At 41.4% G+C, this 24,082-nt stretch overlaps 1 protein-coding gene and 1 long non-coding RNA gene across 2 annotated transcripts; one reads left to right on the top strand and one right to left on the bottom strand.

Moving 5' to 3' along the window:
- The first annotated feature begins 8,493 nt into the window (after positions 1 to 8,493).
- Positions 8,494 to 13,054, top strand: LOC122071099. The gene is made up of 2 exons (XR_006138056.1): positions 8,494 to 10,143; positions 11,852 to 13,054. It is a non-coding gene; the product is annotated as an uncharacterized LOC122071099 (long non-coding RNA).
- An 8,462-nt stretch (positions 13,055 to 21,516) lies between these two features.
- LOC122071100 (protein DETOXIFICATION 48-like) lies at positions 21,517 to 23,683 on the bottom strand. The gene has a single exon (XM_042635379.1). It carries the CDS (start codon positions 23,322 to 23,324, stop codon positions 21,678 to 21,680), a length of 1,647 nt encoding a protein of 548 aa, XP_042491313.1. The 5' UTR covers positions 23,325 to 23,683; the 3' UTR covers positions 21,517 to 21,677.
- Positions 23,684 to 24,082: the final 399 nt, after the last annotated feature.

Raw genomic sequence — 24,082 nt, forward strand, 5'->3', positions numbered from 1 at the left:
TTACCGCTTGAAGAGCGGAGACGAGGACCTTCCTCACCCTTTTCGTTGTATCTGCTCGGTACACCCACTCTTTCCCTTCGACATCTGTCACCTTAATCAGCCTTTCCGCACAGATCACGTTAGCTCGATGAGCCGACAGCCAATCCATACCCAATATAACATCAAAATTCTGCATATTGAATTTAATGAGTTGCGCATCAAAGTTCTTCCCACTAATCTCCACTGGGCACGGTCCATACACTTCCTTCAACTGTGCAATTTTACCAGTAGGCATACTAACAATCATTCCATGGTCTAGGATCCTGGGTGACATCCCAAGTTTCCCTACAAATCTTTTAGATGCGAAGGAATGAGTAGCTCCTGAATCAAATAAAACATAGGCTGGTATGCCCGATATGGGTAGGATACCTAATATAACAATGTATAATAATTTCAGCAGGTCATCAATATTAATCATAATGAACTTCTTAAATTTAAAATGTACCTGCTACAACTTCTGTACTAGCCTCAGCTTCCTCGGCTGATAGGGCATACATCCTTCCCTGCGGTTGACTGCCTCGAGGTAAGGGAGGCCGGTACGCAGAGGGCTGACCGGAGGGCAAGGCTGGTCGGGACCGACAGTCTTTCGCATAATGCCCATAGGAATGGCAGTTGAAACAACGAATCTGAGACGTCGGAACTGGAGCGGGGCCCCTCTGCACTTGACCCGCTGCAGATGGAGGTCGAGGTGGTCTTGAAGCTGTAGGTGCCACACTAGTGTTCGGGCGAAAAGAGGTAGAACCCGAACCACCAACTGGCCTAGGAGGGTAGCCAGATGGCCTATAGGGCTGCCTATACATAGGCCCAGAACTGTATGATCCGCGGTATGCTTTGGAGGAATTTCCCGCATCTGGGAATGGATTTGTTCTCTTCCACAGTCCAGGAGTGAGGGACTGTTCACCCTTTTGCTTATCTTCCATTGTTTTGGCCTTCTGTACAATCTGGCCATATTCGGTCAAATCCAAGACTTCAAGCACAGACCCAATAGATGCTTTTAGGCCTTTTAGGAACCTTGCTGCCTTCTCTTCAGCTGTTCGCATATGCCTTGGGGCAAAATGGAACAAACTTTCGAATTGTTGTTGGTACTCAAGGACAGTCTTACCTCCTTGAGTTAAGGCCATGAACTCAGTCTCCTTTCGGTCTCTGAAACTGCGCGGATAATGGTTATCCAAGAACAACTCCTTAAACTGCTCCCAAGTAGGTTCTGGATGAGCAGCCATCAATATAGGCTTGGAAGCTTGCCACCAAGAATTTGCCTCTTTCTTGAGTTGTAACCCAGCACAAATGAGTTTCTGGGCATCCGTGCACTCAAGCACCTCAAATATCTTCTCTAATTCTTGGATCCATTGATCCGGTTCCAGAGGATCACTCCCCACCTTAGAGAATACCGGTGGTAAGTTCCTCTTGAATGACTCCACTACCCTTGACGGGAAGTTAGGAACATAGGCAGGATGGTAGGAGTATGGAGGAGGCATCCCATGCTGAGGAATACCGAATGGTGGGATTGGAGGTGTACCCACCACTTGTGGTCCCGTTCCCGACCCTACAGGTGGGTCCTGCGGAGTGAGTACCCGGGGAGGTTGACCCGGTTGAGAAAAGTCCAACTGTTGCTGGATAGCAGTCATAAATGCTTGCTGTTGCTGAAGCATTTGCTGTTGGAAAGCTTGTTGGGACTGCTAAATTATTGTAGCAACATCTTCCGGTGTGATAACCGGTGGAGGGTCCGGGAGTGCAGTCATAGGTGGGTCCCCATGTGCCCCACCCTGACCAAGGGTCTCTGGAGGTAGTGGAGGTGAGGTATGCCCCACAGAACGGGACCCTCTGGGATTTTGTGGTCGACCGACCCGTCGAGGACCCCGCGAGGTACCTCGGGCATTACTACCGGATCTAGTACGTACCATCGTATCCCTGTACCTGGAACATATCACACACCAGATTGGTTAAACACCATAGAACTGATTTAGGCACACAATCATATGCCATTATATGAGGTGTTGTAGTGTATGATAGCCTGTAATTAATCATAGCTCAATTCCAAGATACCGGTAAAGTCCACAACATACATGCTAATGGTCCCACTTGACCATGGCATGATGATCGTAGGAATAATATCCACCATAAAAATCAATGAAATCATAATAGGAGAAGAGAAGGGAAAAGAAAAAGAAGGAAATTTTCCAAAATTTTCCAAATTTTCCCTCCTGTCCAAACCGGTGGGATGAACCGGCGGGTACCCGCCGGTTGACCCGCCGGTCCCAGCACCCCAAACCGGCGGGTGGCACCGGCGGGTAGGGACCCGTCGGTCTGACCCGCTGGTCTTGCCCGTGTTAAAACACGAACAGGGCCCTACAGGCCCTGTTTCTGCCTGTCACTCTCACTCTCTCCCCTCTCTTTCTTCCTTTTCCTTTTGGACGATCTTGGGAGTCTACTCGGCGCTCCTACTCGCGGTTCCACTCATCCACTCGGCGCTTTAGTGAGGAGTCAACTCATCTTCATCCAAGTAAGTTCCTCTTCTTCTCCTTTTTCCAGAATTTCAATTTGGTGAAATGCTTGAATAGGGTTTACTTTCTAGGCTTTCTTTCTCTATTTTTCACCATAGAATAGTCTTTCCATGTGTTTAGGATGATTCTACTGTAGTCATTCGTAGTTTATAGGAATTTGTTTCTTCATTTGGGGAAAAACCCCCAATTTGTGCCCTAGGTTCCCAAATTTGGGGATTTCTTACATTGTTGATCCTTTTCTCAAATTGGTGATTCCTTTGTAGTACATTCCACTTGTTTTATGCTTAATATGCCTTAGATTTCAGGAATCAACCATTATGCTTGGAATCCCTATGTTTTCCCATGAAAATTCCTATTTTTGGCATTGATTTCCTTGATTTTCACTCATACTAGTATTCATAGAATTCTATAGTCTATTTGGGGCATGTTCTTGCATTTCCATCATCCCACTACTATGTCATTTCGTCTTAGTCCTATGGTTTCCGGTTGTTCTCCATTATATTCGAATTTGCACCATGTACTTGAATTTCCCCATTTTACTTACACTCTTTACTTTTGCTGTCCTTTGCTGTTTTGACATGTTCCTATGCGTTGTCAACTACCGTGCTTCATGTCATAAGTTTTCTATCATTCTCAGATTGTCGCCGTTCCCATTTTGCATAAACTGGGTTTTGGGTTTCCCTTCTTTAATGCTGCTGTCTTTTCTTGCTATACTAACCCAACTTCCTTTTCTTATTGCCAGGATGTCTTCACGCACTGGCAGAGGACCATCTTCCTCTGGCGTTCGACGCAAGACCACCGCTTCTAAGCGGAAAAGTGCGGAGACCAACACTTCAGCTCATCGCACAGGGAGACCTGCACCTGCTCAGTCTGACCCTTCAGACTATGATGAGGAGCACTTCACTAGTGCAGAGGCCGCAGCCAACTGGCCCAACTTCCTGAAGGGGTCAGTGTTGATGGAAAAGACCGTGGTAGTCGAGGACTTCCACAAGGCCAGGCTTCAGGAGAGGTTCTCAGCATTGGGCTGGGACTCTATTCTTCAGGTAGATCGACCGTGCTACGAGCAGCTCGTCCGTCGGTTCTATTGCAACCTGGAAGTGTCGTATCAGTACGGGGAATTCACCATCAGCAGCCTGGTGAAGGGAGTGGACATCCAGCTGACGGTAGGCACCCTGGCCAGCATATTGGGTATATCGGCGGTGGGACACCGATACTATAGTCCCCCCAGGAGTAGGCCTCAGGGACCGTTCATGAGCATGGAAACGCCGGACTTCATCTACGAGACCATCTGCGGCAGCAGTCGCTCGGAGTCCGAGACATCTTTCTTCCCTGAGGTCCGTCTCTTCGCCCGGTTGATCCAGTTCAACCTGCTCCCCAGAGGAGGTCATCGGAACCAGGTGGGTTTCATGGCGGCTTTTATTGCATTTTGTATCTTCACAGCCGCAGAGGGAGGCGGGGAGCACTTGTGCCTTCCCTATATCATCCTCCGAGCGATGGAGCACCATGCTTCCCACCCAGAGGACGGAGGATTCCCCTACGGCAGGATCCTCACCAGGATCTTCGAGTTCTTCGGGGTGAACCTGAGCGGAGAGGAGGGGAAGACTCCGGCTGATAGGTTCGATCGGAGCAACCTCTTGAAGATGAGTCTCCATACCCTCATGGATTCACCTCCTAGATCAGGAGCTCAGAGAGGTAGGGGTAGGAGGGCTGCCCCTATGGTGGATGTCCCCATGGAGGAGGAGTCCAGTGAGGAGGATGAGGACTACGTTCCTCAGGACGAGGAGGAGGATCTGATGGGTGGCAGCATTCCTGAGGAGGCGCCTCAGGAGCCGAGAGGTCCGGGTCCTAGTTCTTCCGGAGCTGCAGCCCCACCATATGGAGCCCCACCACCTGGGAGTGGTGACTACGACTATGAGGGCAGGACAGCCTCCATGCGGGCCTTGCAGGATGGCCAGGTTCAGATACTGAGGCGGCTGGACGAGATTGCCTCCAGGCAGACCACCTTGGAGGATTCCTTCCGTAGGCTAGGTCAGGACTTGGACACCAGGGCCAATGCTATCTCGGCAGACTATGGCCGGCTTCGGAGGGAAGTACAGGTGGTGAACGCGAGGTTCGATTATTACGATCACCGCTTCGATGTTAACTCCAGGCCTCCAGCGAACGTGGTGATCATTGACGACGATGACGACGACCAGTGAGGGCCTGGTTTCCCCCACACTAGCTGTTTTTCCATTTTCTCTCTTTTGTAGACCTTGTAAATTTATTTCTTCTCATTCCTTGTAATTGCGATGTAACTTGAATTTCATTTATGGAATGAAATATCTTTGGATAATGGATTGTTGTGGTGTTTTCATATGTGGAGTACCTGTGTGGTTTTGTGGTGCTGTGATTTTTCTATCTGTGCCCTTGGTTATATTATTATCTGTTGTTTATCAGGTTTTGTGTAAAATTTTTGGAAATCCCACTTTACGCCGTTATGCTGCCGAAATTTCGTCGAAATAGTACTTTATAGGTTGTAGTTCCAATCTAATTACCTTTTTATCTACACTCATGCATGCCATGAATGCAACTTAATATATAACCTCATTTTATACTTTCTTTCTTTGACTTTTAATCTTTAAACTTTTATCTTACCCAACCCCATTTTCCTATTATAGAGTCTACGGGATTCTAATGGTATGCTGTGAGTGGAGCAGAGCATCACGCTCTGATACCACCGTTTGTCACACCCCGTTCACCCTGAACCGGAGCGGTGACCGAGTTAACACCGGTTAACCCAAACCTGCCAGGATCATCAGATACTGTATTCCACCACAGCATACACACACTAACATCAATTCATCAGATCAGCGGAAGACTAAGTTTTACCTGTAAATAATTCACATATACTTGATACCCAATTGGTGATACAATAATTATATACATTTGGGCCCGAAGGCATGATATATACACAAAAAGAATGAAGTTCAAATATCAAGTATATACAAGAATTCATCAAAATCATCAGAGTACACAGCTCGGCTCGGTCTCAAGGCTGGAGCTCAGCTCGGCCTCAGAACTGCTGTCCCGCAGCACAGCTCTCACACGCGCAGTCTACGCCGTGCTCAAACTCATCAGGGGTCCACCAGTCCTCTTCAGGAAACTCGACTGCGGGACCCACCCCATGCTCCTCAGATGAATGACCTACAAAATCATCTAAAGAAAAAGGGTGCACACGTGGAATGAGCTCACTAGCTCAGTAAGTAGAGAGGTGGACCACACACAACAGTCCACACATCACAACACATCATATGCACTACATGCCATGCAATTCATTTTAAATCACATACACCTAATCAACATTACTAAGTCTTTGGTTTTAGTGCTACTACAACCACAGTGCGCGTATACTCCGGGTACGAGCCGCGAACTCCCTCCCGCGATACGCCCATAGGGCTGTTGGAGAAGGCCCACCGTGAGTACTCGGAAAAATAAAGACAATGCCGTCCACCGGCTCTCAACAGAAATGTAAATAAATTAAATGACAGTGCTGACTCCAGCAATTTAAAAGCAGTACGATTGGCCCTCTTGAAATACCACCGGGGTTGCCGACTGTCCTACATGACTCGTCGGGCGTAATGCCTAACCGCCACAGTGTCCGACAACCGCGACCCCTGCTTCCCCCCAAATGGCAACCCAACACCTGAACCCCTGTTGGGAAGGGTCGTAGCACGGGATGGTGAGAATTCTAATACCGCATGCTCCTCTGTGCAGTACGACTGCATAGTGCCACCGTGTCCCATACCACGGGCCACCAATGCATTCGTTTTCAAGCCGACCACGGCATCTAATCTATCAATGCATTATGCAACATGATGTCCGCATTCAACATATAACATCTCATTCACTTTGCATTTGAAAAGTAAACATAGCATATATGCACATCAATGAGTGGAATGACTAATCTATATAGCACATTCATGATGACATGACTAGATTAGATATGGTTATATGAATGCCAAACAAATGCCTTGAAACAAGGCCAAACGTCCTCTCTCCACTTACTTGTAGCGTACAAGGATTCCCGCTCGGTACGGGTGAGATCCGGAGCGAATCGGGTAGGATTTGGTGAACCTAACATAATTGAGAGGGGTTAGTACTTCACCATTTTAGAATCAAAATTAATGAAATCCGACGTCAAAATCGTGTTTAGAACGTCGAAAGAAGGTCACACGTCCGATTTGGGCTCGATCGGACCTAAGAATCACATTCTGGCCACTCAGGTGGGTCACTCAGGTGGGCTGTCTACCCACCGGTCCTACCCGCCGGTTTGGACCGGCGGGTATGGACCCGCCGGTAGGACCCGCCGGTCCTACCCGTCGGTTTGGCCAGGGACCCCCTGCCCTCTTAGGTGGGTGCTCTCAGGCGGGTAGGGACCCGCTGGTCCTACCCGCCGGTTTGGCCAGGGACCCCCTGCCCTCTTAGGTGGGTGCTCTCAGGCGGGTAGGGACCCGCCGGTTGTACCCGCCGGTTTTGGCGGAAAAACCCCAGTTTCTTCTCAACTCCCTCCATTCCTTGGGGATCCCAATAGGGCTTTTCTCAACCCATTCTTCACACCTTTAAAGTCCTATAGGATGGTTCTAGCTTAGATCTAAGTTAGATTCGAGTGAGAGGAACCATAATACCTTCTTTGCTCAAGAATGACTTCAAACCCTTCAAGAACACTTCCAACTCACAATGCTCCCTCTACCGTGTCAATATCTCTTCAAATCCTTCAAGATCAACACATAAATCATCTATTAAACCTTAGATTCATCATTTCAAAGGGTGTTTACAAGATCTTAAGAACCCATACTCGAATCAAGGGTTTAAAGCTTGGGTATGGCGAATGTTTATAAAACCCAACTTTTCTTACCTCTAACTGTAGATCTCGAGTTGAAGATTACTCTCCCGGCACCGGAATGGCAAGATCTAGCTTCGGCGCCACTGAAATCCTTCCTTTCTTCTTCTTCCTTCCTTCTTCCCTTTCTTTTCTCTCTCCTCTTTACTTTTCTCACCAAACGTACGAGGGTAATAAATGGAAAGAAAAGAAATCATAAAGCTTTATATACTATTCCTACTTAAGTGAATAGTGATGGATGGGTCACTCAGGTGGGTGGGTGTACCCACCTGACATACCCACCCGAGAGTCAAAACTTGGGATTTTGACCGGGCTCGGACCTCGGCTCAAACCCCCACCCCAGACACACATTGTAGCATACGTATATATCATAAAATACAGATATAATACCTGTTTTATCCGTACATAGCCTTATGGTAGGTGCACGTACACGGTTTGGGCACTCCTGTCTCTTCTGGCACTGGCTCAGACTTGTCGGGCCAGCCGGTGTTTAAGGTCACCCGTGCCATCATAGCCCATAAGGAACCCGCTCTAATATCCTCAGGCTCGGTTCCTGCATAGTTAAACCGGTTCAACCGCGAAATCAGACCGGGTTTAAGAAGCGGGATATTACAATGTGTGTCATGAATCCGCGGAATGGCGTGGGACCACCTATTTATGGATCAGGGTTCAAAAACTTGTTTCGGTTCACCGTTTTGGTCAAATCCAGTACTACCGAAATCCGAAAGTGTATTTTTTCCATGTTTTTCGCTTGTGCATTTTGGGGGCTAATGGAGAAATGAGCGAGAAATTTTGATGAAAACAATGCAATTTTTGGACCGGAATGAGCGGAATTTTGACCGGAATTTGCAAAATGAGTGAATTTTCAGTGAAATATTGCATGTTTGAAATTTCGCCTATTATTTCATTTTGACCAAAAAAAAATTAGTGAAAGTGGGATTTTGCTGAAATTTTGGTGAGCTTTTGAACCATGTTATGGATATGGGAAACTACTGATCGGGTGAGTTCCCAGCCGTTTGTGCTGCACATTAATGCTTGTGTTCATAGCATTTCCCTCCAAGAGAATGTGGGTGGTTTAATAAGAAGAATAAGGAGAAATTACACTAGAGGTACCTAACATTTAGGGTAACTACACCAGGGGTTTTCTAAGTTTTGAAACTCGATGTTTGGGACTTTGGGGTGCCTCTACCTGGATGCCATCAGTTAAGTGAAACCGAAAATCTGTTCAAAATACCCCCTATACATGACCAAACAGCCCCATTCTTCTACATCTTTTGAAATATTTCAAATGGAATGATATGGTTATACCATCCTGTTTTAGAAATTTTAAATCTTTGAGTTGGATCTTTAACTTATGTCAACCACTAAGCTTTACTAGATCCATAGTTATGATAATTGAAACCATTAATTTTAACATTCATCACATGATTGGCTGCATGATCGAGTGCTTTTGATCGTCTGGTCAGAGATCTAACTTTACCATCGTGCTTATCATGCTTTAACATGCTAATAAATGATCATGATAAAAAAATGAAAGCCGAAAAATTGTAGGCTATGAGGTTGAATGCTATCGTTTTAATTAGAATCTTTAGAAGATTTTGACGGTCTTATCTGGAGTCAGACCATGCCATCGTGTTTACTGTTTTGATGGGGTTGTGCAATGCAATTTCTTTATTTTATTTATTTTTATTTAATTACAATCACATCTACACACTACAATTCTTCGGGTTGCTAACTCAACGGTAGAACATGATTTAAAATGCTAGATTAATAGTCATGATCGAAGTAAAAGTTTTATGAAGCCTAAACCTTGATGGTTGACTCTATCCTTCCAATTAGAATATGCCAGAAGCTTTTGATGGTTTGATCTTATATCTCTGACTGTGCCGTCTTGTTTCCCATGATTTAAAGTGCTAAATGAATGGCCATCATCCAGATCAATTGTTTAAATAGGCTAAAGCATGATTATTGAATCATATCCTTCCAATTGGAATTTTTTCAAAACGAATGGCCATGGTTTAAGTAAAAGATTAAAAAATGTTAAAACATGATGGTTGAATTGTATCCTTCCTATTGCTATCATCCAATAGATGCAGAAGGTAGTTAACAAATGGGCCCCACAGATCTCCATGCCGTCTACTATTTAATATTTAATTTAAACTCCCGTAGACGACATATCAGTTGGTCCCTTTAATAAAATACTATTCTACTATTCTGACAATACGTAAAAGGAAAATATTTAACAAATTTAAAAACTATCCTGTACAACTAAGTGTACATTATTGCAATACGTCCAAAGCGCAAAATACGAATCAAAGGTCCAAAATAAAAGGTCAAGCCACATCCAGTGGTGGTAATCATGCTTCCGCATCATGAACTCTACCAATTGAGTGCCCTGAATGAAGGGTGTGAAACAATCTAGAATTATTTCATCCTAACGGACTGTTCCTTAATATTCTTTTTCGCTTTATCAATAATAGATTCAGATAATGTAAAGGTGGAAGGAGAAATTTGCTGCTGAAGATTTTCTCCACTTTTTTTAATAGTTTTTGAATTTCTTGTGGCTGAGATCTACTCTGTTCAACCTGATGGCAGATAATAGTGAAGGGGTTGTGGATGAAGACATTGAGGATGCTGCTATTGATGACATGGATGAAGTGGAAGAACTTGAAGCAATTGATGATGTGGATACGAAGCATAATAGATAGTGCAGTTTGCATTTGGGTAAAGCTAACCTATATTTTCAGTTTCCCTTTGTGGTTTTCTGTGGTAGTTGACTATGAATCCACAGTTTAGGTATGGAATGTCAACCATTTGAGTTCTGGGCTTTGACTGTTCTGAAATATGTCACATGTGACAGTTTAAGGATTTTGTTACCATTTTACCTGTATATGCTAGCAAAAGCCTTGTGTAATGCATGTTAAAGTGCTGCTACATTGTTTTAGTTTTCTAATCTCAGTTTTGGGCTGTCTTTATGTTTTAGATTTTGAAGCACCTCAAATAAAAATTTGTAGTATTATATAAAAAGAAGCTGCTTCCTACGTTTACGCATGGAAGCCCAACTTATCTTTCTCATGTAAACCATTATAATGTGTGTTTAACTGTTTATGTTGTGGATTTTTAGGAAGTAAATGCACCTTGTCTAAAATAATCTAGTCATTCCCCCCTCCCACACATTTTTCCCTTTTATGAGATTCACATTACGCTTTTCTAATGCAACTGATAATCACGAGTACACATCATTTAAAGAGCTGTACTTTGCTTTTTCTTAATGAAATATTGTGTTGTATTGTCTTTTCTCCTATTTGCAACCTCCTCCCCCAACCCCCCCTACCAAAAAAAAAAAAAAAAAGAGGAAGATTCACTTTGCTTTTTCCTCTTTGGTTTCCTTAAATTTCATTTTAGTCAAGCCTGAACCAATTCTTAATTTTATCTTGATGTCCCTAGGCCTGGTCCTTATGTACGCAGCCATTGTAAATAACAGAGTTAAATTTGAAATTTAATTATTAACTACCCACTTAAACAACCCCCTAGATAATTCTTAAGCAATGTGCTATTATGAAGTTATCCAACATGTCTCCCTCTCATACCTCCCTCCTCCCTTCTTTGTCTCTCCAAGTTAATTACACAAACCCCAAGACTAATCTTATCCTTATAATTCATTCTCTCTCTTCCCCCTTCCTTGGAGACGTACAATATTACATGTGCATCTCCTCTAGTAATCAATAATAATAATAGCCTAATAGATTGCATCCATGTGACATTTGTATCTCTCTCTCTCTCTCTCTATATATATATATATATATATTTATATGGAAACTATTATTCAATTCAATTCCATTGTCATCATAATTAACGGGGAAAATATTATTGTAAATAAATAATAAAAAGAGAATAATGGCTTGACAGGTTGGGTTATGGTTCTCTTTCCCGCATTGACAGACCCATTTTAAGCTTCTATTCTGCCCTTCCTGATGAAACTTCAGCTCTATTATCCATGACCAGGTTACAGAATTATTTATTCAGCCACACACACACACACAGAACTTCATAATGGAGAACTAAAAAAAAAAGGGTAGGTTGAAGTGAGGGTGGATTTCTAAGGCTTAAAGGCAGTTTTGGCTTGAACTGTTGGTGTTTTTCCCAGAGAGGAGAACACGTCCTCATATAAGGTTTTAAATGAAATCACAATATTAACCTTTTTATAGTCGCTTGTGTAGCGGACATCTTGTTGACGTTGATTGGAAAAGGAAAAAAAAAAAGATTGAAAGAGGAAATATTCCTCTATATCTTTCACATTTGTTATGGAAAAATCTTGTATTGGTAATTATTTATGTTTTGTGATAGTGGATGAAATCTGAGTTGAATATTGTTTTACCTGCCTTACCTGTTGATCTGCCGGGTAATGACATTGCTTATACTTACCCTGTAGGGGAGGGGAGTTTCTCAGCTGTACCCTGTACAATAAGGGTAAGAGGACTTCACCACCTAGGACGGTATGGGTAAGGCTGTTATACAACTTTACCAATCCATGGCTAAGGTATATTAGTTGCCAATTGATCTATGGTATACAGATATAGCAAGGATTTTGACTTCCTGATTCCCCATTCCGAGAGATTTTTTGACATACTCACATATAAGTGTCCCTGCCATTTTGGCATTATTATGCTTTGTCATTCATCTTTACAATCTAAGTTCCTTCCAGTAATTAAAGATTATACATTTCTCAAAATAATGACATTTGATCCAATGTGGTATGTATATATTTTTTGCAAACATATCAAATTAGAAAATTGCTCGAATTCATGAAAATATGCACATGGTAAAATGGGAAGTGAGAACCTTATACTCTGGAAGTATCATGACATACCACCCTAAAATGTGAGATGAGTACATTACACCATGTCTAGGCAACCTGCTCGCTGTTATTAAGAGCTACTGATTATTTCAAAGCTCATATAATGTTGGTTACTTGTTCATAACTGCATTTTCTAAAGTTGGCAAGATGAAAAATCTATCTGAATATCCATCCTACATGCATCCACACACAAACATAAAGCAAGTACTTGGTTACAGCTACATTTGTTATTTATGAGGACTTAAGATGTAAAATCCAATTAGTTGTGGTAGCTTTGCTTCCATTTGGATCACCCATCTGTATCCATATTTATATGTACTGGACTCTTTCCAGGACACAGTGAGGCAAGGAAGTCTGAGAAAAATGAAGATTGAATCTTTCCATCTCTTTATATCTTGCACATCACCTGGAATTTGGATTTTGGTTACAAAATTGCTACTCTGTTTTTTTCTGTGTATTTTTGTAGCATTGATGGGTTTTGAACATGCTACTGGATTTCAAGTTGGTTACCAATACAAAATTTTCAGTGTCAATTATCTTCCCTAGAGATTTGGTTTTCAAGCTGGTAACTGAGTAATGCAAATATTGCCCTGGGTGATCTTTTCCAACTTATTGGTAGAGACAGTTACAAACTGCAGCACCATCCACTCTCTCTTTCCTGTATGTCTGTATGCATTTCTGTCTCTGTCTGTCTGTCTTGTCTGTCAGTGAGTGCAACATTGTATAGTCGTTCAAGGTTCTGAGCATTTGATCTTGATAATGTGGCCATTTTCCCCACTTGCTCCAGAGCTCTTTCATTTCCACCCAGAAAAGGGTTATTAGATGTTGATGGCACCTAATGTGGTGGAATTGGATTTTGCCTTATATTCTTAAGGCACTGTCAAGTGAATGTCCCACTTAACACAGAAATTAATCCAGCTACTTAATCCTTGATGCATGTCATCCACTGTTCTTCCATTGAAGTAATTTCATTTCTTTACATTTTTATTTTGTAGTTTATTTTTTTATAGAGATCCTGTGAAGGATCTGTATTCCATACTAGCTAGCAACTCTATGGAGCATGGGTTACTTTCCAGTTGGCAAGGCAAGGTGCAGTATCTATAAATCGAAAGTGGTAACCATTGTTGTCATCTTAATTTTCTTATCGTTTTTACTGCTGATTGGGGAAACGATAACCCAAATGAGATTTTTTTTTAATTGAAACATAGAAACTTCATTGAATCGAAAAGGAAATACTACTGGAAGTACTACCGCTAACAGTGCTTGTAATAGTGGCAGTTCTAGCCCTTCTGGCAAATTGATGGGGTATGGATACCTTCCTATGACTTTTCTCCACATTAAAATTAACAAAAAAAAATTTTGGTGAAGCAATTGCTTGTATGAGCATTTGGTCTTGAACTCATTCATCTATTCTTTTTCGAACCAGCCAAACAAGTTAAATTCTATGCAGTCTGAGTCATCTTATTTTCGGACTGCCCTCTTATAGTCCGCCGGGTTTTTGTTTTTCTTGTTGATTGAAGGGTGGCTAAAAGTGTGGTTTTTTAGGCGGCACATAGTGACATTAGGACGGTGGTGATATAGTTCATCTAATGTATGATTTGCCTCCTATTATTGGGGGAGCCTTATGACTCAGAAAAACCATTGCCCATCCTCTCTCCAAACCTCCACCCCCCCTCCCCCTAAAAGTCATTGTAATACTGAGTTTTAGAAAAAGCAGCGGACGAGGGCAATGGGATGTTACACCAACTCACTTTCGTAACCGATGTAACATTCCATCATGCTTTCAAATCAGGTTTCCCTTTCTAAGGGGTTCCACTTTGCTCTAGGGTCTTGGCATGGTGGTAGAGAGCCTTTTCCTAGCAACTTCATTCTAACACCAGATCGTCTCTTCTGTGCAAGGGTTGGGACCGAGGATCGGCTACTATGATACCACTGAAGGACATTAGAAGAACTTGACCCAATAAATTGGCTTACAAGATGAGGGAATTTAAGATCATATCAATCCACAACAATTCACTTTCGTAATCAAGTGGGATCAGCCACTCGTATGATTGATATTAGACTGTAACATTAAGTTTATGGATAAGGCTTGAGAGTGATATAGAAGACTAGAAGGCGGATGTGTCTTTTACACTCAGACACAAGGAAGGACAAAATGACCGCCTCACCCCTATGTAAAATGGAAAATCTCATCAGCAGAACCCATTACCACATGGTTGCATATTGGAAAGAGGAATATGGTTAATTAAGAGGCCGAAAGTAGTGTGATTGCAAAAATTTGCGGCCCACCACATCCCTCAATGCACGAAATTGCATTGCTTGGTCTAAAATGTTTGCTCATTTTGTTGTGGCAATCATGCAACCAATGCAAAGACCATTAAGGCCACGTCTTTGACCCTTAGCATGATCCCTCGTGGGAGGTAAAGAATAAGGAAATGATTCATAGCTTTTGGTACTCCTTTCTTATCTTACTTTTGGAAATTGTTTAGTTCTTATTTGTCTTGATTTAGTTCATCTCCAATTAACCATGTGCTAATCAATACCATTACCCACTAAGCAGAAAGTCAAAAATATTGAACTGTGGAGTTGGGTCAAACAAACACTTGAGTGGGACAGGGAAAAAAATGTCAAATCACTAAGTAATGGTTGAATTTGTGTGTGCTCTTTCCATTCATTCTTAATTCACTTCAAAGCAAAGATATGTGCGGTCAAGCTTAATTAATCTGTTTTGTCTTAATTCATTATCTAATGTCTTATCTCCACGTATTTAGCATAAAGACATTGTGTTTTTATTTTCTCATAGAAAAAAAAATCCCCATGCTGGCAATGTGGGGATTCTTTTCCATATCTTCTCACATCTGAACATGTGGAATCCATATTAACACTCTCTTCTCCCTAAGCATGTGGGCGTCCTCATTGATGAAATTGTTTACTATGTTGTAATTGTTATCTGTGGGAGATTCTACCCACTTTGGCGGTGTGAGGAATCTTCTCCTTTTTTTCATTTAGCGCCGACAATGAGGAAGAGGGGGTCGGCGTTTGAAAAAATAATAGACAAGAGAAGAAAAGAATGAGTTCATCACAATCAATTTCCACCCTTGGTGGTGTCATGTAGAAATGAAAAACCTAAAACGATGAAGAAATTAATGGAACTCGCTAATAGCGAGATAAGATCCACTTCATGTGATTCGATAAGATTGTTGAGCCCATGGTGAAATGAGATCTACTTCACCATCAATAGAGAATAGAGTTACAAGAACTCATCTTCATGCTTCTCTTTAGATTACAGAAAATATTTATAACAATTAATAGAGAATATAAATATATATATATTATATATATATGCACTATTTTACCAAAATACCCATATAACCTTAAAATTTTTTTAACCGCTCCTCAAATCAACCACCCCCCCCCCCCCCCCCCCCCCCCCAAAAAAAAAAAAAAGTTGTGCCTCCTCCTCCTACATGAGTAGGTGTATAAGATTAAGTAAAGATAACAGGAGTGGGCCAAGATTTGTGCATGAGACTCAGAGATCTAAAATTGAAGATAAATTCATATTTTGAGGGACCGAAAGCAACCTCCCATTCCAACCAAAGGGACAAGAATTCAAGCTGAATTTGTCAAACCCCAAACTGCTCCTCAACCTACACTCTAATGTCAATACCAAAAGCCACTAGTTTCTCCCATTGATTCATTCCCATGTCCCACAAGACCCACACTAGTGACTCCCATTATTTGATTTTTGTCAGTAAGCCCCTTAGGCCGGCACCACAGCCAAACCCACTTGGGCTCCCGTGGCTCAGTCAAAATCTCTAAAATCCAGGAATCCAGCAAGAGATGATTGCCTCACTCTTACTCTCTTATATCTACATCATGTGTCCTTCCCATCTAGTATAGTAGGAGCCTGAGAGATAGCCTGAGAGATAGCCTGAGAGACCCATAAGAGTACCATTTGTTTTTTGAGGAGTGGGACCTCATTGACTCATTCCATATAGTTTTAGAATCGTTTGATTACAATCAAATGGATGTTGCCCCTAGAATTGCAGCCAATAAGTGCACTTGGGTTGCCTGTTTCTTGCCTGGATTGACACTTGACAGAGAAGGGTTGCCCATGGGGAGGGAGGGGGGGGGGTCTGCTAAGACATTCCGCAGTTTTTCTTTTTGGGCTGACCCTTATTTTATTTTTCCCTCGTTGAAAACGCATGCAATCAGATGCAATTTTGGAACTTTGGCCAGATGCTAAGCATCAGAGTGTGGGGGGCAGCCAGTGTAAAGGGGATCCCAGGAACCAGTTACCATTGTGAAAAGTATGCAGCAAGGCTACCAATCCTAAAGGAATGGAATCAAGATGAGTTGTTTTGACACTTCTCACACTAAGTGCCATTTACCTATTTAGGAGAAAAGTCCTCTTCACTTTTCACTGGCCTGAGTTTTTTTCTTCTTTTTTTTTGGCTTTAGGAAGGATGGATAAGGGGCACTAACAATCACAGAATTCTTCTCAAAGGGAATGGTGGCTTGAAAAGACATTTTCAGGGAGAGGGAGAGGGAGAGGGAGAGGGAGAGGGAGGGGGAGGGGGAGGGAAAGAATATTCTATACCTGTTTTGGTGTGTGTGTCTAGCCCTGAAACACTTGTGAGAATTAGATTGAATAAACAAATTGGATCAAAAGAAACTTATTTAGGGTTTCTTTCTTCCTTTTGCTTTCGTTTTTCCCATTAATTTTTTACTGTGAATTCTTTATGTGCACCAACCCTACCACCTCTAGTCTTCCACCAATGTGGGCTGGGCGGTTTGATACTTTGATACTAAAATATAGCTTCTTTACACTCATATAAAAATTTTATATGGACTATGAAGCCAAGAGAAGTGATTGGGTCTTTACCAAAAAAAAAAAAAAAGTGATTGGGAAGAGACACATGTCAAATTGCCAGCGGTGCTTAAGGTAAGATATCCGAACAGTGCCATATGGCACAAAGTATCAGATACCCAATAGGGATAGGATGCGGCAATAGCATTTGATATATCCTCCATGATAATTGACACGAGCCATCTTGAAGAGATTCCTTACTAAGAATAAGAAACTATGGAAAAAGTTCCATTACCTTTTTATAATGTGTGCCTCTAAGTTGATAGAGTAGAGAAATATATTTTTCACTGATGATGTGAACAAATGATTGAACTCTTGAGTTATCAATAAACTCCAATAAGATGTTAATTAAACTATGGATATATGTTATATCATTTCAAATATAAGATATATTAAATAGTTCTTCTATTAAAAAAAATCTATTAAATAGTTCACTACAAAAATGGTAATTGTTCTGATCACATCAGTCTGAAGGAGAATCTTTCATGTCACATCAGTATCGGTGTAGGGTATGATATAACCTACATGGAGTCCACATGATCAGGGTATAAGAGGATGCCAATAAAAAAAAATCCACATGAAATGTGATATTTCACTTTCGATGTAGAGAACTTTTTCCTTAAAAAGAAAAGGTATGTTAGCCACTTGTGTTAAATTCTACAATTTAATGAGATTTAGCCTCTTTTGTGTTGAGACATTGAAAATTTTAAATAAGGGATTGGTTCACAGCCAATGCATAAAGATATTCCATAAAGTTTCATAATAGGTATAATTAAAATATATATATATATATATATATATACATATATTTTTTATGCATTGGCTGTGATATCAGTTCCAACATGACTTGGGCACCATATATATATATATTTTTTTAAAGAAATAGGTAAAATAAAAAGACCTAGGAAAATGATCAATCAAAGCCAATCTTGTTTCATAAAGTTTCATAATAGGTAATGCTTAGGGGGGGAAAGGCCCAATGCGATGTCTTTTATAAAGTGGCTTGTTCATAGCATACCGCCAAAATAGGGATTCAGCTCTTCTCGAAAGTATCCAATGCCTCGACGCACATCGAAAGGCTAGGGATCCAAGTATGTACCCTCAGCTCCTCCCAACCATTCAATGCGCGTTTGACGGATTAGCACGTTGAAGAAGATCCTGATGCGCAAAATAGAGCAATAGCCAATAAGGAAGTGTATAGGGTAAGAAGAGGATCTCAACATTTTGATTTTTGACAACCAATGGGAGGTCCAGGTCTGTCCCCACCCGTCCCCATGTGGGGAGCGGATCCAAACCCATGGTCAGGAACCAATAATTTTATTACCTTCTCTCAAAATCAAGTAGCTATATATGGGACATCTAGTGGTAGAGGAACCTACTAATGATCATCTTCATATGATCTTATCAATAATTCAAGATCAGACCCTTGTTCTTTTTGGCTTATTGTCAATGGGGAGTCATTCTCTGATAAGGACCAGGATGATCTGACCATCTGATAGGATAGGGTCATTATTTGAGAAATCATATCAAAATCGTTTGGATCAAATTCTGATTCCGGTTAATCATACTGAATTTTTAGGGTTCAATCTGATTCTGCCCTATTTTGTTTACTGAAATTTTATGTTCAGTCGGATTCCCTGCTGATTCCATTTTCTTGCTCAGAAAACTTCCCTAAAATATTTTTGTAATGAGTAATTGTTACGAGCTAAAAACTAGTTTCCTTCCTCAAGTTGTTAATTGAAGACAATTACTTACTCAATTGGTCGGTGCTTTGTTAGTAGAGTGTAGCTTCTCAAGAAATCACAAATTAGACTCTCATATCTTCACCCTGTGCTTTGAAACTCCTCTTATAAACAAATTTCTATGGATAAATTAGATAAGTAAATCGAATAAAAAAATAATAGGGTATATTGTACTACTAAATGGCCACATATGTGCGCATGATAGTTTTGAAAGCAGGCTTTAGTGCTCCCACTAAATTTTCCCGGCCGCTTGACATGCATGGAGTGGATATGTCCAAGACCAGCCCCACAAGATGAAAAGTTTAGGATATTTGATAGCCAAGTGATGGTTTAAACAGTAAATGGATAGATGAGAGATAAAGATAGAGCCTAACAGTAGATAGATATATAAATGTGAGATGCAGATTGAACTTAATAGTAGATGGATATATAGGAGAGAGAGAGAGAGAGAGAGAGAGAATAATATTAACTAAAAAGGAAAATTAGATAATTTTTATTTAAAAACAAATTTAATATTCAATATGATAGTTTTAGGAAAAACCGTCTCTGAGCCTACAACTTATTGAATGATTAAACACATATAGTGATTTGTTTTTTATCTTTTCAAAATAAAATTAATAAAAAATGAACTCTCTTGGTGTAGCCTACTTTATAGGCTGAGAGAACCCTTGTCCTAGTTTTAGATAAAATCACTCCCTACATCAGCTACATGTCGCGACAACCTCTCTCTAAAGAGTTTGCAACATTCTCGAGATAAAGGTGCGTAGTTTTCGTTCCCCTAAATCTTACACATGTGAAAACGTCATACACCAAGTATAAATGTGGTACTAGATACTCTACTGCTTCGGGATGATTTGGTACAAGCTATGAGTATCGATTTGCTTCCCTTGTTTTCTTAGATTGCTTAGCTACTATTTAGCCCTTTAATAAGGAAGTGTGGGCCATTGTAGAAGATACTGTTTCTTTGATTTCTCTATTCATGATGTGATATTTCAGTTTACCCCAAGGTCGTCTAATAGAGAGGCTTTTCTAGCCATAGGGGCCTTACAGTGGGGTTTATCCCGTGTTTGGTGGAAATCTTCACCACTTGTTCTTGTTTCTTCTAAGTTGAGAATGGTTTTTCCTCTTTTTCGTTTGCAGTTTGCTTAATAAAGATGCTTGCCAAGATCTAAGATGTGAACCAAACAATGGGAAATGTGGAGTAGAACAAATTTAGGAAGTGAACCTCATGTGTAATGGGGTGAGATAACAAGGAAAATGTTTGGAGGAAGAATTTTTCCAAGAGAGAGGGGGTAGGTGGAAGGGGTCTGTCGGGTTTGTCATAAAGATGAAAGGGAGGAGAGCAGAACAGTAGAACGAAAATGGAGTATATGATGATCCTCGGGAACAGTTCAACGACTGAGATTGAAAATGTAAGAATCAATGATTGAGATTAAATGTGGTGTGTATAAGTTCACAGGCCCCTGTGCTCTGGCACCGCTATATTTTACCAAAAAATTAAAAGAAGGGATAAGAAAAAGGAGAAAAGAACGCTGGGTTTGGTGACCGTATCGGGGGTATTGGGAAGTACTTCTACGGAGCATTTTTATGTCATCTGAGAAGTAGACAGAGGTTATTATAATAGCTGGATTTTGTTTCTGAAGTTAGGAGCAGGGGCCCCCACAGCCACAACCATCCAGAGCTCTGTTTTACTGTTACGTTAGAAGCTTTTTGGGTACTTTCTGTTTTTATCTTCAGTATGGGTACTCTTGTTTCAGGATATATTAACCTTTTTGTTAGGTAGAAGGAGATATTAACTAGGTATATCATGAAAGGAGAAGGACAAAGGCAATATAAGAGAATTAATTAATAAAGCTAGTAAAAAAAATTACCTATATAAAAAAAAAAAATATTATGGTAACTATGAATAGAGTTTTTTCTTTTTAAATTAATTAATTAATTTATTTATTGCTTAGGCAAGAAAAAAGAAGTAATGGGAGAGAGCAAGCAGTATAGGAAATCATATAAATGTGTTTCCGTAAAATGGTAGTAAATGTTAGAGGGCAGCGAGGTCATTTCATTTGAGAAGGAAAGTGTCTTGCTCTAGCGACTCATAGAACTGTTTCCCTATAATAATATAAGAAAGAGAATGCTACTCTGCTAATGTAGTTACACGTCAACACGCAAGTCAATGGGAGGACACACGGGAGCATCTTTGGTGCGGGGGTAACACCATCTTTCTACATCTAGTGTGTCTAAGCATATACACACACAAGCTGGTAGTATGCTTTCTTCCTAATATTAAATGGAGAAGTGGTTCTTTGTTTGAAAGCATAGCTTATGCCATCACTCCTTATGTCTACCTCTCTCCTCTATGAAACGAGGGGTGGAAGTATCTTTACTATATAGGTCACGCTCCCTGACAGAGTTCTTTTTACCTAATATATAGAATGGGACAATAGTGCTCAGCCTTGTGTATGCCCCTCCTCAAAATAATAATATAAAAAAAAAAAAAAAAAAAAAAAAAAAAGAAGCCCAATTCCAATTCCACATCATCTCTCTAATAAAACCCAAACCTAAACTAAAAAATTAAACAAAAATGGAGCAATATTTTTTTTTTTTTGAAGATTTTCTAACTCATAATAAACTTACCTCAGCAATGGTATGATTGTTCTATTGTGACCTAGTGATTACAGATTCGAGTGAGAATAAAATATCTCCACAAAATATGGATAATACAACATACATTATGACTCTCTTCATACTGACAGTGGAGGGAGCCTCGAACATTACATACACCCTTTTTCTTCTAACTCACAGTTGTAGATATGAGAGGATCTGTATCAGTTTCTGTCTCTGCCTCTGAATCTGTCCGTGTCTCCACCAAACCTGACTTCACTAATCCATCATTAATGCACAAAATATGCTCCAAATTAACTAACTTCTTAACTTCCTTATCGATGCAGGAAGAAGATGGCAACGAAGCTTGAGTGAGTTGCCTAGCTCTCTCCACTTGCACCACCCAATCTGTGGTAGCCAACACGTACACCATGAGTATAGCACATGTAGCCTGAGCTGCAAGCAACCCGATCCACAGACCCGGAAAACCCATTTTAGCCCCAAAACCCATGAAGATAGCCACAGGCATACCCACCAAGTAGAAAGAACCCAAGTTGATATTAGCTCCCGTGGTGGGCCTTGCACTTCCTCTCAGTACCCCACACCCAGTCGTCTGTGGACAATTCCCCAACTCACACAGGCCAGCTATGGGCAACGCCATTGCTGTGAGCTCTAAAATCTCAGGGTCATTGGTGAAGAACCTTCCCCACTTATGCCTCATCAAAGTAGTGAATACCATGGCCGCAAGGCCTAAACCTACAGCCCACACCAACGACACGATCATAGCGATCCGGGCCTTCGCCGACCGGTTCGCACCCAGCTCGTTCCCGACCCGGGTGGACACACCCAAGCTGAGAGCTGAGGGGAAGACGTAGACCAATGAGGTGGTCTGGATTAGAATCCCCATGGAAGCAATGGTGGCCTTAGGATTGACGAGAAGCCCACATAGCATTATCATGAGCTCGTACCACCACCACTCTAGGCACACTGAGATGCAAGTAGGTACAGCCAGGCTCAGCAGCGTCGACCACCCTCGAAGGCAATCCATGCTAGGCGCCACCCATGAGTCCCTGTACACGCCGGAGAAGAAGACGAAGGCTGACAATAGAACAAACTGGTTGAGATTGGTCCATACCATGGCTATGGCTACGCCTGTTATGCCCATCTTGAGGCGCACCACTAGGAGGAAATTTAAAGGCACGTGGAGGAGAACAGAGATGGCGGAGCAGTAGGCGAGGGGTAAGGTTATGCTCTGTGTCCTTAGATAGATTCTGAGAGGGTGGAGGAGAGAGAGGAAGAAGAGGTCAGGGATAGAGAAGACTATGAAGAGGTGGGCCACAGATGAGATGGCTTCATCTTGGCTGCACCACAAGAGGATTCGTTTCATGTTGAGCCACATGAAGGATATGGGGACTGAGGCTGTTAAGAGAAGAAGTACTGTTCTCTGAAGGGTTAAGCCTAAGAGCTTCCATTGCTTCGCACCATATGCTTGACCACAAATGGGTTCCATTCCCATGGCGAGACCAGAGATGACAGAGTAGCCAGTGATGTTGGCGAAGCCTATGGAGAGAGACCCACCTGCTAGCTCCAGCTCTCCGAGGTGACCCAGGAAGAGCATAGAGATCATTGCTCTTGAGTATAACAGTAGACCCGTGAGAACTGTTGGTCCTGATATCTTCCCTATAGCCTTGATTTCCTCTATTGCCTCAGAAGGAGTTGGCCATCTATGGAGTTCTTCTTCATTAATGGGAGGATCTACAGTTTTGTTGGTACTTAGGAAATGGGTTTTCTTAGGAGAGATGAATGAGGTAGGATATGATGGGTTTGGGTTACACATAGCCTCTTCTGTGTCTATCTTCCTCCTCCTATTCTCTTATTTCTTCTCTTCTCACTGGAGAGTTGTCAAAGACTACTTTTTTAATGAGATAGAATGGATCAACTCGTGCTTATGCTGTACTACTCTTGAGTGAGGATTGAAGGGGGTTTGGGTATATATAACATAAGAGGTTGGGAACTTGTTGCAGTGTTAAGGGGACAGGTGTTGCTACAATAGGAAAAGCCCTGTATTCCCAACGAGAAGAGGAAACAAATATTCCTTTTTCGAATGAATTTGGCGAAATTTGGTTAGTGTGAATGTGAGCAACTAAAAGAAAGAGCAAAGGAAAGTGTCAAGACTATCAATGGTGGAGGGGGGAACCTACTGATCTGATCTTTATCTAATATGAGGGAAGGTGAAGTATTTATACCACCATTTTACCCTGTTTTGTTATAAGTTTGATATGGATAAACTGATAAAAGGTATTATTCTTTTTCTGTATTGGGATTTCCTTAATTGATGTTTCACTATATAGAATAGAGAAATGCCAGTTTTAACCTACACCCTTTATGCTTTAGATTAGTTCAAAATCATAATCTGGAAGACAGTAGATCTAGCTTGGTAGAGAATGAATTGAGATAGCTAGAGAGCAATAGGTCCACTTGGTAGGTGACTCCTGTTCGTCAGCATCTGATGACATTGTGTGTCTCCAACACGTGTGCATGAGAATATTAGAGTGCAACCATGCATGTCACTCTCCTTATAAAACCCATTTGAAC

This window comes from Macadamia integrifolia, unplaced genomic scaffold (assembly GCF_013358625.1).
Source record: "Macadamia integrifolia cultivar HAES 741 unplaced genomic scaffold, SCU_Mint_v3 scaffold_189A, whole genome shotgun sequence".
NCBI lineage: Eukaryota > Viridiplantae > Streptophyta > Magnoliopsida > Proteales > Proteaceae > Macadamia > Macadamia integrifolia.